This window comes from Ranitomeya imitator, chromosome 6 (assembly GCF_032444005.1).
Source record: "Ranitomeya imitator isolate aRanImi1 chromosome 6, aRanImi1.pri, whole genome shotgun sequence".
Lineage (NCBI taxonomy): Eukaryota > Metazoa > Chordata > Amphibia > Anura > Dendrobatidae > Ranitomeya > Ranitomeya imitator.
In genome coordinates this window covers 78,612,483-78,630,899 of record NC_091287.1, presented here as the reverse complement: position 1 = coordinate 78,630,899, position 18,417 = coordinate 78,612,483, and the positions used below count along the sequence as shown (strand labels likewise).

The window sequence follows — 18,417 nt, the reverse complement described above, 5'->3', positions numbered from 1 at the left end:
GTAGTTTTCCTCAACATATTGGGTACCTCCATGCTCAGGAGAATTTGCACAACAAATTGTATGGTGCATTTTCTCCTGTTACCCTTGTAAAAATAAAAAATCTGGGGCTAAAAGAACATTTTTGTGGAAAAAAATATTTGATTTTTTTATTTTCACAGCTCAACATTATAAATTTCTGTGAAGGACTTGGTGGTTTAAGTTGCTCACCCGATGTTTAGATAAGTTCCTTGAAGAGTCTAGTTTCCGAAGTAGGGTCGCTTGTGGGGGTTTCCACTGTATAGGTGCTCCTTCCCTTCCGAACCCTGCCGTGCATCCAAACAGTAGTTTTCCCCCACATATAGGGTATAGGCATACTCGTGAGAAATTGCACAATAAATGTTGGGTTCTGTTTGCTCCTGTTACCCTTGTGAAAATAAAAAATTGGAGTCTAAAGTAAAATTTTTCTTAACTGTTCAATTTTTCCTTCCACATTGCTTCAGTTCCAGTGAAGCACCTGAAGGGTTAATAAGCTTCTTGAATGTTGTTTTGAGGACATTCAGAGGTGCGTATTTTGGAGTAGTGTCACTTTTTGGTATTTTCTGTGATTTAGGCCCCTTAAGGTCACTTTAAGGCTGCCGTCTTACTAGCAGTATTTGGTCAGTATTTTACATCAGTATTTGTAAGCCAAAACCAGGAGTGGGTGATAAATGCAGAAGTGGTGCATATGTTTTTATTATACTTTTCCTCTATTTGTTCCACTCCTGGTTTTGGCTACAAATACTGATGTAAAATACTGACCAAATACTGCTAGTGTGACGGCAGCCTAAATGTGATGTGGTCCCTAAAAAAAATGGTTTTGTAAATTTTGTTAGAAAAACGAGGAATCTCTGGTGAACCCTTTTAACTTCCTGATAAAAAAAGATTACCGTATGTTTCGATATGTGCTAATGTAAAGTAGACATATGGGAAATGTTATTTGTTAACTATTTGTGTGATTTTAACTCTGGTTTAAAGGCATACAAATTAAAAGTTTGAAAATTGTGAAATTTTCAAAATTTTGCAGAATTTCAGGTTTTTTTTCAGAAATAAATGCAAGGCACATCAAACTAATGTTACCACTATCTTGAAGTAAAATATGTCAGTAAAAAACTTTCTAAGAATCAGTGGGATCTGTTGAAGTGTTCGAGAGTTATTACCACATAAAGTGACACTGGTCAGAATTGTAAAATTTGGCCTGGTCATGAAGGAGATAACAGGCTTGGGGTGAAGGGGTTAATTTGTGTTACTGTTTTTACATTGTTTTATTCGCCTTTAAGGGACCTGAACCTGTAATTGCATGATAGTTTTTCCTCTGTTTCACAATTTGAATGCTTCTGTTAAGCCATATGAATGATGTCAACACAAATCATTATACACTCCTCAACATGGAAATTGAAACACCAACACAGGTGAGGCAAATTTTGGAATTATGGAAAGCACAGGATGGATAGACAAGTTACTAATATGCAAATGATAAAAAATGGGAACAAAATTTTCAAAACATTGTGATTTACTCCGTGTCAAATCTGAGTGTCACTCACATAAATCCCCACACTTACACAGCTTGGCTGCTATCATTGAGGTTATTAATGGTGGTGTGAGGAATATTCTGCAATGCTGAATGCGATTTGACACTCCAATCAAGATCCACTACTGACAGCTGCCTTTGCCGTTGCATACAAAAGATGTCCCAGATTTGCTCAATGGAAGACAAGTTTGGAGGTGCTGCAGGCTGCCCGCTCAGGCATCATACGGCCTGACGTTGACTTGTTGAAAAATGTCTCGTGGGACACTTTGGATAAATGGCCCTATCACTGGTTCCATGACCAAATCAATGTAACGATGACAAAATCAATGTAACGCCAAGCAGTTAGTGTTTCAGAAATAAAGACTGGTCTGGCTACTAGTATATTATGCCTGCCCATACCAAAATCCCAGGAGTAGGACTGATATGACATTACCTCATTAAGTCCTCTTCGTGGCTTTGCACACATTGTCTCCAGACCATTCTCTGTTTATCATTGTGTCCTAGACAAAAGGAGGCTCATCGCTAAAGGAATGGATTCCCTGTAGATGGACATCTGGCTCATAGCACTGTGTTGTGCAAACCCCTTCTGATGATTTGTGTAGACACTGTTTAACACTTTTGGCTTGGTATGTGACGTCAATGGTGGAAACAGTGATGCGGCCATTTTTCAAAATTGTCCCAGGAACCATTTTTCAACATGACAATGCCAGGCGACATGTTGCTTGTGCTACTGTGAGCAGCCTGCGTGACCTAAACGTGCTACCATAGCCTTCATCATCTCGACTTCTCTTCCATTGGCACGTGCTCCAATGAATTAAATAGAATCAGAAATCCTCCCTTCTTGAGAACAGAGAGTTCTTTCTAAATTGCAATTTTAACCATTTGAGAACTTGAGTCAACCCATTTAAGTCATATAATCAGATGAGTGTACATAGAAAATAGATGGTTGATATTTACTCAGTTGGAATCTTCTGTACATTGAAACCATAAAAGCACCAACAGTTCCATCCACAAATAGATGTACTGGGTGAAATAATACTTTAAGGAGAGAAGAATTGACTAACACAGTATGGTAGTCATGAACATTGCACTTTAGAGGCAGATTTCCTCTTTATAAATAAGACATATAAAGTATTGCATCAAGTCTTTATACCTTCCTGCTACGTCTTGTAAGGGACAGCAAGTAGGAAATATTACGGAGTACGTGCAGATCCTGACAGTGAATTAAGTAATATAAAAAAGCCAGGGTTTCTTTTCATATTTTTTCTATTCTGATACTATAAAAAAAATTTAAATATGTACTATAGATGGTGACCTGACATTATAAAACTCTAAAAATATTTTCCTTTTTTCCCTCCAGGTAGAAGATCTAAAAGCCAAACTTGCTTCACAAGAGGCAGAATTGAAGCAGAGAAACCAAGATGCCGAAGCTTTAATAGCTAAAATAGGGCTTCAGACAGAGAAAGTGAGCCAGGAAAAGACCATTGCTGATGCAGAAGAGCAAAAGGTCAGTGTAATGCAGTCATTTAGATATTCCAAGGAACACTCTGCACAGAGAACACCTTTTGTAGACAAGCCATTTTCAACAAGCCTCTCTCCAGGGAGCAAGATATGTAAAGGATAGTGATGGTAGGGCATGTAGCAGTATTTTTCCAACACGATTACCACTTCACCCCGCTCTGTATTTTCTCACCTTCCAGCTCTTAAACTGATTTGATGGGACAATAGGAGGTCATCTTAATGTGTAGGTTCTATTAAGGGTGTGAGAAATACAATAATTATATTCACTCCACTATTCTGAAGGATTTATCTTCTTTCGTACATATCTGACATAGGTTTTAGTGCGCCATCCAGTTGCTGTCATCAGAAAATTGCAATTACTTAGCGGTTTTCACTTAAGAAAAAAAAAAATGAAAAAAAAGTTGAGCTTGTTCTAACTAAAATTGCAATAGCAACAGGTTAATTAGTTGTGACTTATCCATGTGCAAACTAGAGCAAAATAGAAGTGAACTTTGAAAATCCAGAATTTATTTTTTATAAATATGTTATTAAAGCAAAAGAAAGTTTAAAAAAATTGTAATTATTTTTTTTTCTAAAGTCTGCTAGCTGTTGTATGTCATACAAAGGGGGGAATATTTAATGTTTTTCACTTTTAGGTGGCATCGATACAATCAGAGGTATCTGTGAAGCAGAAGGATTGTGAGGATGACCTGATGAAGGCCGAACCAGCCTTATTAGCTGCTACTACAGCCCTAAATACCCTTAACAAGGTAAGTGAAATTGTAGCACTTACTCCAAGTAAATGTTTTAAGGGTTAGTCCCCAGAAAAAAAAGCTATTCCTTGTATAGGTGATAAGCTGTTGATTGCTTGGGGTCTGACCTGAGGAACCTCAAGGATCCTGAGATCAGAGCTCTGGAGGCCCAAGAACAGAGCTCTGGAGATCCGTCTTGAATGCAGGTTCACATGCTTGATCTCCTCACCATTTATTGCCTATATTTGGGAGCTGCACTTGGCAGTCCCATAAATAACAAATCCAGCAGAGGCTGAGCATGCTCTCCTGCTCCATTCACTTTGAGGCTCCAGAGCCCTGTTCTTGGGATCCCTGAGGGCCTCAGTGGTCAGACCCCCAGCGATCTGCAAGTTATTTTCCATACTACGAATAGGGGATAACTTGTTTTTTGAGAATAATATTTTAATAATTTTTTGAGTATTTATAGCCTGAAACAAATAGGCTTTGTGCCCGATATTGAGATAATTGCCTGATAAATGTTGAATTTCTACAATGCAGGTTAAATCATGGCGCAGTTGCATGTCTTCTTGGATAACATGATATACCATAATTTTTGGACAATGAGGTTCACTGAACTGTAGGACATTACCAGATTTGTAAACACGGAAAAAATATAAATTCTAACTAAAACTTTCCTGGATGTGTAAGGAAGTAGATGGTTTAATGTCGCTAACTTTTCTGTTTTAGCATAGCATAGGGAGGATAGGCATAAGTTAGTGAGGAGTCTCCGGTATCTCTGCCTTGTGAGAGACCCAGTCAAGTAGCTGGCACAAACTAATATGCTGTGAATGTGAAATCTGTATCACTAGTCAATTTACGCTGTGGATATTCACTGCGGTATATGGAATAGAATTCCTAAAATCTCATCTACAATTATGCTACTGTATCACACGTTTTTGGTCATATTTACTCTAATAGGTAGAACCCGTGTGACCAATTAGCGGTGTAGCTATTGTGCCTTGACAGTTGAAGAAGGTTAGGCTCAGATTACTTAATGATGATGGTGATATCCAACTCTATTATATATCCCTGGTTGTAGTATGCATAGTATGGAGGTTGGGGAGCAGCAGGAAGGCTACATTATCCTGCGGCGCCCAGTTCTGGCCATCGGAAACAGAGCGGCGTGTTCAATCGGATGTTCAGTTGCAGACAGGAAAGCAACATCTGGTCCATTGTGGTGGCCAGAGAAGACCACATCATTGAGTTAGAAGATAGAGGAGTCTGACTGTGGACTATAAGGCCCAGGGACATTCCAGACAATTCTTTTTTTTTTTTTTTTGCCAAAACATGCGTCTTTTAGTCCCGAAAACACGGTGACATCGTAATAGCAATATTGCATTATAACACATCAAAAAACACTAAGAAGGGAACGTATAACTCTGATGGTGGTGGACTTGTCATTATTAGTAAGCCTGTCATTATGCCAGCTAAACAACATTATTTTATGTTATTTTTAACCAATTCTTGAAGCTTCAGGGGTCTGAAGTGTTATACATGGGAAATGTTCTCTATACACAAGACCTTTGCAGCAGCCAGTTTTAACATGATGGTTGGTATAAATTGAGCTTTAGAAGTAAACAACATGGCTTGCATCTCAGTAGGAACTGTGATTTAGGAACGTCTGACAAGATAATGTGTGGGGTTTAAAGACGTCTAACTGATGTTTTACAAGTATTCAATTGTATCTTCCCATGCAAAGGGATCTCTTTTCTTTTGCTCATCAGGGAGTCATCATTCATATTGAGTATTTCCTGTACGACATACTTGGCAAAAAAAAAGTGCTGGTAAATTTTGTTGCCAGAATGCAAAGTACATTTTTAGATTTTATCTCTATATATTTTAGGATGTCACATTTGTGTTTGAACATCACTCAACTGCTGGAATGAGTGCATCCATTGTAAAGTATGAGCAAATAATGGTATAATTTCCACAGTAGAAGAACAGAAATATTACCTACCTAAAGCTTCAATTATAACCGTACTGTGTATAATCGACAACAATGTTCATTTAGTCAAAGATAATGTACAGTGGATATAAAAATTATACACAACTGTGTTATAATGCCAGATTTTTGCCATGTAAAAAAAATCATACCAAGAAGAATAATTTCAGATTTTTTTTCACCCATAATCTGTACATATCCATTGAGAAATGATTAAAATCAGTTTGAGGGGTAAAATAAAAATAAAATAATTCACCCAGAGTGAAGCATGGTGGAAGCAGCATTGTGCTTTGGGGCTGTGGATCGCCCCCAGACACAGTGCCACGCGTTCTCGGTACCGGGCCTCTCTGGTTCGGTTCTGAGGCTGTCACGGTGGCTAGACCCGGTCCGCGACCCTGCTAAGGGGCGTCCAATAAAGGTGGTGCAGTATGTCAGAGGTTCGTGACGCCACCTGTGGTGTTCCGTCAGGGTGACCGACGCTGCTGTGGGGTCCGCTGGGATGATGGAATAGCAGCTGGATGGTATACCTTCCCACAGGTGAAGTATGTCCCCAGGGCTTCCCAGTAAGGTGGATGGTGATGGTGTGAGGTGGAGGCAATAACGAGGACACAAGGTTGCAGTCTCTTTACCGAAGACTTCAGGATCCTCAATCCAGAGCACATCCAACAGGGCTATCAGAGACAGGCCGGCCTGATGGGCACTTCCAGAGTTTCCCTCGCAGATGGAAATCGTTGCCCACCACTAGCGCCTGTGTGTTGTAGTCCTACCCTGCTGAGCATTCGGAATAGTCCTCACAACTGCTGTTCTCGTTCGTTCGTTCTCTACAGCTCTCTCTCTCTCTTTAGTTCCAGATGTTGCTAGTTTCTCGTCCCCCAGTATGTTTTGGCTAGGACGCACCCGTATGACGGGAAGGCCTGGAGGTCTTCCGGGACCCTAGAGACGCCCCTCTCCCACTGTTGCCCCCTATGTCTTCTTAGGAAATTTAAGGTAGACAGCCAACTTATAATTAACTGTCATGCGGGAGTTTAAAGTAAGGCCTAAAGTCAGTTACTCCCGCGGTGTTCCGGCCACCGGCTACGCGCCTCAGTAGGATGTTGCCTCGGTCTCACGGCACGACTCCTACTGGTACTCCTTTTTGCTTGATCTCGTTTACACTGTTCCACAATATCCTTCGCTTCTTGTCTCTTTCTTAGGATACCGCCACAAGGTAGTGCAGGCGCGGTTCCGTAACGTTCTGTTTTGTTCGCTAGGCACCTGCCAGGTTCCCACGCCTGACAGGGACCCCCCTGTGCCTTCTCCCTGCAACACCCCCTGCCACGGGATGTTGCCTAAATCCAACCCAGTCAGCTTCTGACTAACTTTCTATCCAACCCCTAGTCTTACCAGTGTGAGGAGGGGCCCAATAAATAAAGCCTTTTGCTCCCCCTAGTGGCTGGAGTGTGAAGTGTAATGTGTGCTGGTGATACCTGGTCAGGAGAATTCCTTCAGTGCCATCAGACGTACCATCACTCCCCTTAGTGGCAGAGTGTCATACTGCAACGACCAGGTCTCTGGGGTGCTGCAGCTGCTTTTCAGCAGGTGGAACTGGGGCATTAGCCAAGGTGGATGGAATAATAAATAGTGCAAGATAACGGTTTATTTTGCAATAAAACCTGCAAGCAACAAAAGCTGAAGATGAGGAGGATTATCACCTTTCAGCATGTCAATGACCCGAAGCCAAGTTTTGGAATGGCCTAGACCTGAATCCAGTTTAAAATCTGGGAGTGACCTGAAGAGGACTCTGTACACAGTAGATGTCCTAACAATCATCTGACAGATTTGGAGCTACTGCAAGGTAGAGTCAGCAAAGATTGACAATTCTAGATGTGCCGTGCTGAGAGACTCCAGCCCCCAAAAAGACTAAATGCAGTCATAAATTCAAAGGGTACTTGTAGTGCAGCGGTAGCACACTTATGCAGTGATGAGGCAGTGACTCAGCAAAGTTCCAAACAAAAGTCTCTTTAATGTATTTACTTGACAACATTAAATGTCCAACTCGCATAAACACAGCACACGATATCCTCCAAATTGCAGTCAGGCACACATCCTCTGGATTACAGTCACTAAACACGCTAGTCCTCCTTCGGGCACAGGACAGTCTACTGTTGTGAATTCTGTGGCTGAGTTCACTTCTGTGGTCACAAGTGGTATTGCAGTCTCTGGGCTTCCTCCCTCAGGTGTTTTGGTGAGCTCGTTGGCTGCCTTGCTATTTAGCTCCACCTGAGTCTGTCTTCCTTGCTCCTTGTCAATGTTCCAGTGTTGGATCTGAGCTACTGCATCTTTCCTTGGGCCTGCTGCTCTGCTAGATAAGTGCTTCTAGTTTGTTTTCTGTTTTTTTTCTGTCCAGCTTGCTATTAACTTTTGCTGGAAGCTCTGAGAAGCAAAGGGGTGCACCGCCGTGCTGTTAGTTCGGCACGGTGGGTCTTTTTGCCCCTTTGCGTGGTTTTCGTTTTAGGGTTTTTTGTAGATTGCATAGTTCTCTTTGCTATCCTCGCTCTGTCTAGAATATCGGGCCTCACTTTGCTGAATCTATTTCATTCCTACGTTTGTCTTTTCATCTTGCTAACAGTCATTATATGTGGGGGGCTGCCTATTCCTTTGGGGTATTTCTCTGAGGTAAGTCAGGCTTGTATTTCTATCTTCAGGCTAGTCAGCTCCTCAGGCAGTGCCGAGTTGCATAGGTAGTGATAGGCGCAATCCACTGCTGCTTATAGTTGTGTGAGGATAGATCAGGTACTGCAGTCTACAGAGATTCCACGTCTCAGAGCTTGTCCTATTGTTTTTGGTTATTGCCAGATCTCTGTATGTGCGCTGATTACTGCACGCTGTGTTGCCTGATTGCCAGCCATAACAGTACAAGGAGCCACACCAATGATTCTCAATAGAGGGAAAAAAGAAATCCTGACATCATTTTTTTTTTCTTAGCTCTGTCTTCAGTCTTTTTTTTCCCCTAGACATTAGAGTGCTTCAGGACACAGCTGTGGACATGGATATTCAGGCTCTGTGCTCCTCAATGGATAATCTTGTTGTAAATGTACAAAAGATTCAAGATACTATTGATCGGAAATCGATGCTAGAACCAAGAATTCCGATTCCTGATTTGTTTTTTGGTGACAGAACTAAGTTCCTGAGCTTCAGAAATAATTGTAAGCTACTTTTGGCCTTGAAACCTCATTCTTCTGGTAATCCTATTCAACAGGTTTTGATTATTATTTCTTTTTTGCGCGGCGACCCACAGGACTGGGCGTTTTCTCTTGCGCCAGGAGATTCTGCATTGAGTAATGTTGATGCATTTTTCCAGGCGCTGGGATTGCTTTACGATGAGCCTAATTCAGTGGATCAGGCTGAAAAAAATCTGCTGGCTTTATGCCAGGGTAAGGATGATGTAGAAGTATATTGTCAGAAATTTAGGAAGTGGTCAGTACTCACTCTGTGGAATGAATCTGCACTAGCGGCTTTGTTCAGAAAGGGTCTCTCTGAAGCTCTTAAGGATGTAATGGTGGGATTTCCATCCTCGTTTCTCTTCAGGACAGGTTGAGTCTTCGGACTGTCCTGGTGTGGATTCTGTGGTGGACAGGTTGCAGCAGATCTGGACTCAGGTAGTGGACAATTTGACCTTGTCCCAGGAGAAGGCTCAGCTTTTCGCTAATCGCAGACGCCGTGTGGGACCCCGACTTCGTGTTGGGGATCTGGTTTGGTTATCTTCTCGTCATATTCCTATGAAGGTTTCCTCTCCTAAATTTAAACCTCGTTTTATTGGTCCGTATAGGATTTCTGAGATTCTCAATCCGGTGTCTTTTCGTCTGACCCTCCCAGACTCCTTTTCCATACATAATGTATTCCATAGGTCGTTGTTGAGGAGATACGTGGCACCTATGGTTCCATCTGTGGAGCCTCCTGCCCCTGTTTTGGTGGAGGGGGAATTGGAGTATATTGTGGAGAAGATTTTGGATTCTCGTGTCTCTAGACGGAAACTCCAGTATCTGGTCAAATGGAAGGGTTATGCTCAGGAAGATAATTCCTGGGTTTTTGCCTCTGATGTCCATGCCCCAGATCTTGTTCGTGCCTTTCATGTGGCTCATCCTGGTCGGCCTGGGGGTTCTGGTGAGGGTTCGGTGACCCCTCCTCAAGGGGGGGGTACTGTTGTGAATTCTGTGGCTGAGTTCACTTCTGTGGTCACAAGTGGTATTGCAGTCTCTGGGCTTCCTCCCTCAGGTGTTTTGGTGAGCTCGTTGGCTGCCTTGCTATTTAGCTCCACCTGAGTCTGTCTTCCTTGCTCCTTGTCAATGTTCCAGTGTTGGATCTGAGCTACTGCATCTTTCCTTGGGCCTGCTGCTCTGCTAGATAAGTGCTTCTAGTTTGTTTTCTGTTTTTTTCTGTCCAGCTTGCTATTAACTTTTGCTGGAAGCTCTGAGAAGCAAAGGGGTGCACCGCCGTGCTGTTAGTTCGGCACGGTGGGTCTTTTTGCCCCTTTGCGTGGTTTTCGTTTTAGGGTTTTTTGTAGACTGCATAGTTCTCTTTGCTATCCTCGCTCTGTCTAGAATATCGGGCCTCACTTTGCTGAATCTATTTCATTCCTACGTTTGTCTTTTCATCTTGCTAACAGTCATTATATGTGGGGGGCTGCCTATTCCTTTGGGGTATTTCTCTGAGGTAAGTCAGGCTTGTATTTCTATCTTCAGGCTAGTCAGCTCCTCAGGCAGTGCCGAGTTGCATAGGTAGTGATAGGCGCAATCCACTGCTGCTTATAGTTGTGTGAGGATAGATCAGGTACTGCAGTCTACAGAGATTCCACGTCTCAGAGCTCGTCCTATTGTTTTTGGTTATTGCCAGATCTCTGTATGTGCGCTGATTACTGCACGCTGTGTTGCCTGATTGCCAGCCATAACAGTCTACCTCCGGTTCACCGCCGGGCGCAAGACCATCCACCTCCGAGACTAGTTGCCGTGCGCGAATGCACCGCTGTGTAAGCTGTGGGTACCAGGAGTTCACTCTGCTGGGCTCTGTTTTACCCTCACACAGGCTAGGCTCTTGCAGAGCTGTCTGCTCTACACCATACAATCTCCACTCTGATACTGACACACCCAATGCTCTGCTGCCAGGCATGAAATGGACTGCAACCACAGTTAGGCCTGTGACTGCAGTGTCCTCTCATGACCTCAATACGCCTCTCTGCGCACCCTGGGGGGGAAACGCACAGCAACCCCCTACAGGTATCGCCAGTTACTGCCTCAGAGTACTTCAGCAAAGTATTAGTTTAAGGGTGTGCATGTTTACGCAGCAATAATATTTTAGTTCTTTTACTTATTTATTTTTCAAATCAAAAAGATTTCACTTTATTTTTCAATGGCTTTGGACAAATTATGAGTGACATTAAAAGGTTGAAAAAGTTCTGAAATTAATCTTCTTGGTAAGATTTTTTTACATAACAAAAACCTGCCATTTTAACAGGGGTGAGTACACCTTTTATATTCAGTGTACATTTTTTCAGTATTTTCTGCCTTTCTTTTGGTGTGTAATAACTAACCTATTACTATACCAGTATAGAGAAGTAGACCTGGAAATTCACATTGGTGTTATTAGTAGATGTAAACTGGACGCTTTTCTGAATGCTGATAAAAAGTAACAATTTTTATCCTGTTATTAAAAAGGGAATCTCTCAATAGGATCAAACTTCCAAAGCATATGGGCATGTATGTCATAGGAAGCTGAATAAAAGGATACCTTGATATTGGCTGTCCGATAATGCTACCATTTTAACAATCTGTTTTCTTGTCTCAAAGGTAAACCTTACTGAGCTTAAAACCTTCCCTAACCCACCAACAGCAGTAATAAATGTTACCGCTGCTGTAATGGTGCTGCTGGCTCCCCGAGGCAGGATAGCTAAAGACCGGAGCTGGAAAGCATGCAAGACACTTATGGGAAAGGTAATGTTCATGGCATACTGCTGACTTTTCAGGGATATCGGGAGGCATGTTTGTCTCATAATTAATGTTGAGCGATACCTTCCGATATTTGAAAGTATCGGTATCGGATGGTATCGGCCGATACCGGCAAAATATCGGATCTCACCGATACCCGATACCAATACAAGTCAATGGGACACAAATATCGGAATGTATCCTCGATGGTTCCCAGGGTCTGAAGGAGAGGAAAATCTCCTTCAGGCCCTGGGATCCATATTAATGTAAAAAATAAAGAATAAAAATAAAAAATATGGCTATACTCACCCCTCCGAAGGACCCTGGCTGTCACCGCTGCGAGCGTCCGCCTCCGTTCCTGAGAATTGCAGAGAGTGAAGGACCTTCGATGACGTCGTGACCTGACCGCTCACGTGACCGCTCACCTGACCGCGACGTCATCGAAGGTCCTTCACTCACCACATTCTCAGGAACGGAGGCGGATGCTCGCAGCGGTGACAGCCAGGGGTGAGTATCGCCATATTTTTTTTTTTTTTTTTTTACATTAATATGGATCCCAGGGCCTGAAGGAGTTTCCTCTCCTCCAGACCCTTGGAACCATACGCACCGCACACTCCAATACCGATTTCCGATATCACAAAAATATCGGAACTCGGTATCGGAATTTCGATACAGCAAATATCGGCCGATACCCGATACTTGCAGTATCGGAATGCTCAACACTACTCATAATTGCATGGATTTGCACTTGGTAGTCCAGTTTTCTTACCTACAGGTCACACGAAGTTTTCCTTGACTTGCACACATCACTGGGAAATCACCGCATAAAAAAGGGTGATTCAACATCTTACTTGACTCAATGGCTCAATGACCAGGCAATGACTTGGGTTGTCTGGATTTAGGGTACAAGTGTGCAGGCACTCTGTGACTGCAGACTTGTAAATCCTCACAACGCACACACAGTACGCTGTGAGAATTCTCCAGCATCGGGAGTCGGCAGTCATGTGACCGCAAGTATGTGATTTGCATAATTTGGCCACATTTCAACTAGACTTGTCTGGACTCGGACAATACACTTGCAATGAGCTAGGCTGCACAGTCTAGTCAGCATGTGACCTTATATGTGCACATCACATACTTGAAGTATGTAGACAACAAAAAATTGGAGTACCAATATCCAAGAAGAAGTAAAATCACAATCATTTTTATTTTTCTGATAAATATAAGGCACTGAAACAACGTAAAACATAGTCTTATCATAACAAGAGTTTTGTGCAAGACAAAGACTTAGGTGGAACAATTCTCATGCATACAAACAGCACAACCAAGTAAGATAAAGTAAAATGATATACCGTTGCTAGTAAAGTGACTGTGCTTCAAATATACCCAGAGTTTAAGTGGTGATAATAGGGGTAGCCAGGTCAAATATCGTGTGGTTGGTGTGACCTATAGCAACATGTGATACCGATCGTATTAACACATGGCATACACTGAAAAATCACATTAGATCAATAGTTCTTACCCATAGTTGTGATGCCAGTCGCACGTGTAACCCCTACGTGCGTTTCGTGTGGGCTTCGTCAGGGGGCTTCATCTCAGCCCCCTGACGAAGCCCATGCGAAATGCGCATAGGGGTTACACATGCGACTGGCATCACAACTATGGGAAAGAACTATTGATCTAATGTGATTTTCAGTGTATGCCATGTGTTAATACGATCGGTATCACATGTTACTATACGTGACACTGACCACACAATATTTGACATGGCTACCCCTATTATCACCACTTAAACTCTGGGTATATTTGAAGCATTGTCACTTTACTAGCATTGGTATATTATTTTACTTTATCTTACTTACTTGTGCTGTTTGTATGCATGTGAATTGCTGCACCTGAGTCTTTGTCTTGCAAAAAACTCTTATGATATGACTATGTTTTACGTTGTTTCGGTGCCTTATATTTATCAGTAAAATAAAAATTATTGAGATTTTACTTCTTCTTGGATATTGGTACTCCAATTTTTTGTTGTCTACCGTATCGTTAGGAGTAGTTCCATGGCTATTGCATGTGGTGGTTGGGTTACTCAGGCCTGAGGCCACCCCTATTGATATCTATGTTGTCCTAAATATTTTGTTTGCCATATTTGAAGTATGTGCTGTGAGGATTCCCAAGTCTGCAGTCGCATAGAGTGACTGCAGACTTGTACCCTAAGGCCAGACAACCCCTTTAATCCTCCCAAGTGAGATAGTCTTCTGTGACAAGTTATCAAGATGGTGCTTTGTGAGTCTTGTAAACCTTAGCTACAAGTTCGTATAGTAAAAATTAAATCAGTGCTTGGCACTAAACACTATAAAATCAAATATATCCGCCAGAGCTCAGCAGATGTCCGCAGCGGCGGCGGCGCTCAGTATGTTGCTAGAGCGCATGACAATATTGTAGAAACATAGAATAATATACTATATTCACCAAGCTTGGTGAACAAAGTCTTTTACTTTGAAGAAGTGCATATTCATGGCAGAGCATTACCAAGAATAAGAGCGGGCAACGGCCGTTACATGTTAATTCACGCTTCAACCAAAACTGGCAGATGACTCGTGTGTGAAAGCCAATAAACAGTTGCTCGGTCCTACGGCATATAGCTCTCCCCTATGAAATGAATACGTGCGCCTTCTAAATAAAATATTTTTTTCACATCACTTGGAGAATGTCGTATCATCTTCCATTTTTCTATGAAGCCTTAACTACATCTGTACTCCAGAACATACTGATGGGTAAATTGTGCAACAAAACCACAATAGTGCCAATCTTACGTAAAGCGTTTATGTGAGCAGCAAAAAACATGCAGTGCTATGTATGGTTACATCCATATGAAGATGTAAATAAATAAAGTGTCATGCAACCATGTTATCGACCCCAATGATTTTGTGTTTTAGAATGTCTTATGTACTTGCAGTATCTCTATTTTACCTGTATATCAGGTTAATGTAGGAGCAGACAAGCAGCGTCACTTTTGTATTACACTAGATAATAGGCTTATCGCTATGAAATTGGCCCTAGTTTGAATGTGCCTGTTGGCGGTAGGCAATGTATGTGTATGACGACAGTTTCAGAACGTCGCCGAGGAATATGTTGGCATTGGCACCATAGAAACCAGCAGAAATAATTAAAAATGGCTGGTTTGCCAAACTGACCTTGTGCATTAACTCATTCTTACTTTTTGTATTCTATATTTTATCAATCTAGGTTGATGACTTTTTGCAAGCATTAATCTCTTACGACAAGGAGCATATTCATGATAACTGTTTAAAAGTGGTAAAGGAACAGTACCTGAAAGATCCAGAATTTAACCCGGACCAGGTTCGCTCAAAGTCATTTGCGGCAGCTGGCCTTTGTGCTTGGGTCATCAATATAGTGAAATACTATGAGGCAAGTCTTTCATTTCCTATTAATTGTGACTGTTCCTGTGCTCCATGCTATATACTGTACATATGGCAAACAAGTACCTGCACCGCAAAGAGTTAACAGTGAAGGAGCAGCAGCATGGCGATAACAATGGTCTTTTGTGCATAGTGCCTGTTATATTTATTTACATACATTACCTGAAGTTACCATTAGTTGACGCAGTCACATCTGTGCATTGGGGCCTCACTAATACCAAAGACAGAATTTTACCTCACTAACATGTAATCTTTTATTAAATATGCATTCAATACCAGTAAATTACTGAGGCCTAGGAACAGTGAACACACAGTTAATACTTTTGGTTACGCTAGCAGAAGGACATGAGAAGAGGGCTGTAACTATATGGGTGATGTGTTTACAATCGCATCGGGCTCCTAAAGAATAGGTGGCCCACAAAGTATTTTGACCCATATGAGAAGACCAGTAGTGCTAAGGACCCAGGGTTGGGTCCTTGTTGAAGATTATGTATTCGTCGCCATGAACTTCAAGTTATGCAACTGCACAAGAATGAAAATCACATCTCGGAGATAGACCAAGTGTGACCACTTTTGATTAGGTTAACAGCTATATAATAATATAACAAGGTAGATGCTTGTCATATGGTGGCAATTTTTTTGCTTGCTAGATTAGACCAAATACTTCTTCCAATATGTGCTTTATTTGTTTTTTTACTGCTAATAATCACTGGCAGGATAGCCTGGACACTAAAATCCTTTGGACCTCCACCCTTACTTTTCTATTTTATGTAAGTGGTGTTGAGCGAATTCATCAACTCCATCCTAAAGTGCAGCACCTGGAGACGTTGACTGAGGATCTTCGGTTTCTTGCTTTCCTGTAAGGACGTGACGTTCCTGAATGCTCCCTGATGAACCTCCAGATTGAGAGCAGAAATGGGCCAAGGTGCAACACAATGGGATGAAACCCCTCATGATTCTCCAATAAGTATTCTTTATTGAAGGATCATTGTTTTTCTCTTTTTCAGAGGAATGAGATTTGTGGGATCTGGATTTTTACGTGTAGGATACTATTATATATCATTGTAAATATTACAGTGGGTCTCCTGTGGTAATAGAAGTGTGTGAGAGTGAGGTGAACAATAGGGCATGCGAAGTCTGGTTTTACACTTGCCGTGTTTTTGCGGCCTGTTTTTGCAGCCCCAATCCATTTCTATGGGGCCGCAAAAATGGGCCGCAAAAAATTGTAGGAGCGCCGTACGCCGTGAGGGCCGTATTTACGGCCGTGAAAAAAATATCGCGCTTGCTCGATATATTTCACGGCTTACGTACACGGCCCCCATTGTAAATCAATGGGGCCACAAAAACAACGGAAGGTTGTTTTTGCGGTGCGCCGTGACTTCCGGTTTTGCGGACCAACGTTTTTTTTTCCAATACTTTTGCTATAGTATTGGGAACCTGAAAAACGATGATCCACAAGTTTTTTGCGGTCCGATATTGCGGCAGACCTTTAAAATTTCGGCGAATACGGCCCTCAAAAAATGCCCGCAATAACGGCCTGCAAAAAAACAGGTAAGTGTAAAAGCAGCCTCAGGGTAAACCGAAGTCATAGGTTTGGGACGGTATATCATACATTTTCTCTTAGGGTGCCAACCTTTGCAATTAGTAAGGGTATTGGGTAGGGTCTAACAGAGCAACTGCTTTCATCAATCGCATGACCTATGCTTTCGTTGATATATTGAGACTATTATTTGGCAATTGGGTCTATTAAAAGTGATTAGACATGGTCTATCTTTCATATGTGATTTATCTTCTTGTGTCCAGCTATTAGTGTGGCTAAAAATATCATACTTACTATATGTTCACTATGTTCACTATTCCTCTGCCTAAATAATGTTTTGTTTTTTGGCACACAGTTTTTATTTGATTTTTTTTTAATGAATATGAAATGCAATATTATATTTTTGTGTGGGTATTTTTGTTTTTGGCCTCACTAATGCTAATAAGAAGTTCCTGCCCTAGAAGCCATTATCACCCAAACGAGTTAGGCCGGCGTCACACACAGCGTAAAACAATACGGTCCGTATATTACGGCCGTAATACGCTGAAAAGTCCCGAAAATAGTGGTCCGTAGCTCCTCCGTAGGCAGGGTGTGTCAGCGTTTTTTGCGCATGGCATCCTCCGTATGTAATCCGTATGGCATCCGTACTGCGTGGTTTTCTCGCAGGCTTGCAAAACCAACATACCGCTATAGAAGTGATCCATGTGTCCCAAAAATAAAAAAATATATATATATATATATATACTGTCTATATATATATATATATATATATATATATATATATATATATATATATATATATAATGTAAGTAGACACATATATGTATATATATTAATATTTTTTCCAGCGCTGTACAGCTTGAAAGCCAGTAATTCAATTACCGGCTTTTTCTTTCTCCTTCCTAAAACCCGACATGATTTGAGACATGGTTTACATACAGTAAACCATGTCTTCTCTCCTTTTTTTATTGCAGATTCCACACTACTAATGTCAGTAGTGTGTATCTGCAAAATTTCGCCGTTCTAGCTCTTAAAATAAAGGGTTAAATGGTGGAAAAAATTGGCGTGGGCTCCCGCGCAATTTTCTCCGCCAGAGTAGTAAAGCCAGTGACTGAGGGCAGATATTAATAGCCTGAAGAGGGTCCATGGTTATTGGCCCCCCCTGGCTAAAAACACCTGCCCCAGCCACCCCAGAAAAGGCACATCTGGAAGATGCGCCTATTCTGGCACTTGGCCACTCTCTTCCCATTCCCGTGTAGCGGTGGGATATGGGGTAATGAAGGGTTAATGCCACCTTGCTATTGTAAGGTGACATTAAGCCTAATTAATAATGGAGAGGCGTCAATTATGACACCTATCCATTATTAATCCAATTGTAGTAAAGGGTTAAAAAAAAACACAAACACATTATTTAAAATTATTTTAATGAAATAAAAACAATGGTTGTTGGAGTATTTTATTCTATGCCCAATCCAGTCACTGAAGACCCTCGTTCTGTAAGTTAAAAAAAACATAATAAACCAACAATATCCTTACCCTCCGCAGATCTGTAGCGTCCAACGATGTAAATCCTTCTGAAGGGGTTAAAACATTTTGCAGCAAGGAGTTCCGCTAATGCAGGCTGCTCCTTGCTGCAAAACCCCGGGGAATGAGGCTAAATATAGATCAATGATCTATATTTAGCTTCATTTGCGGTGA

The 18,417-nt window shown here is 41.7% G+C and overlaps 1 protein-coding gene across 1 annotated transcript in view; it reads left to right on the top strand.

Moving 5' to 3' along the window:
• DNAH11 (dynein axonemal heavy chain 11) overlaps nt 1–18,417 on the top strand; it is a 380,134-nt gene that overhangs the window by 269,419 nt on the left and 92,298 nt on the right. Inside the window, exons 58-61 of the mRNA XM_069729806.1 lie at nt 2,907–3,053; nt 3,703–3,816; nt 11,602–11,745; nt 14,986–15,168. Of these exons, the coding sequence (XP_069585907.1) occupies nt 2,907–3,053; nt 3,703–3,816; nt 11,602–11,745; nt 14,986–15,168 (588 nt within the window). The remainder of the gene's footprint in view (nt 1–2,906; nt 3,054–3,702; nt 3,817–11,601; nt 11,746–14,985; nt 15,169–18,417) is intronic.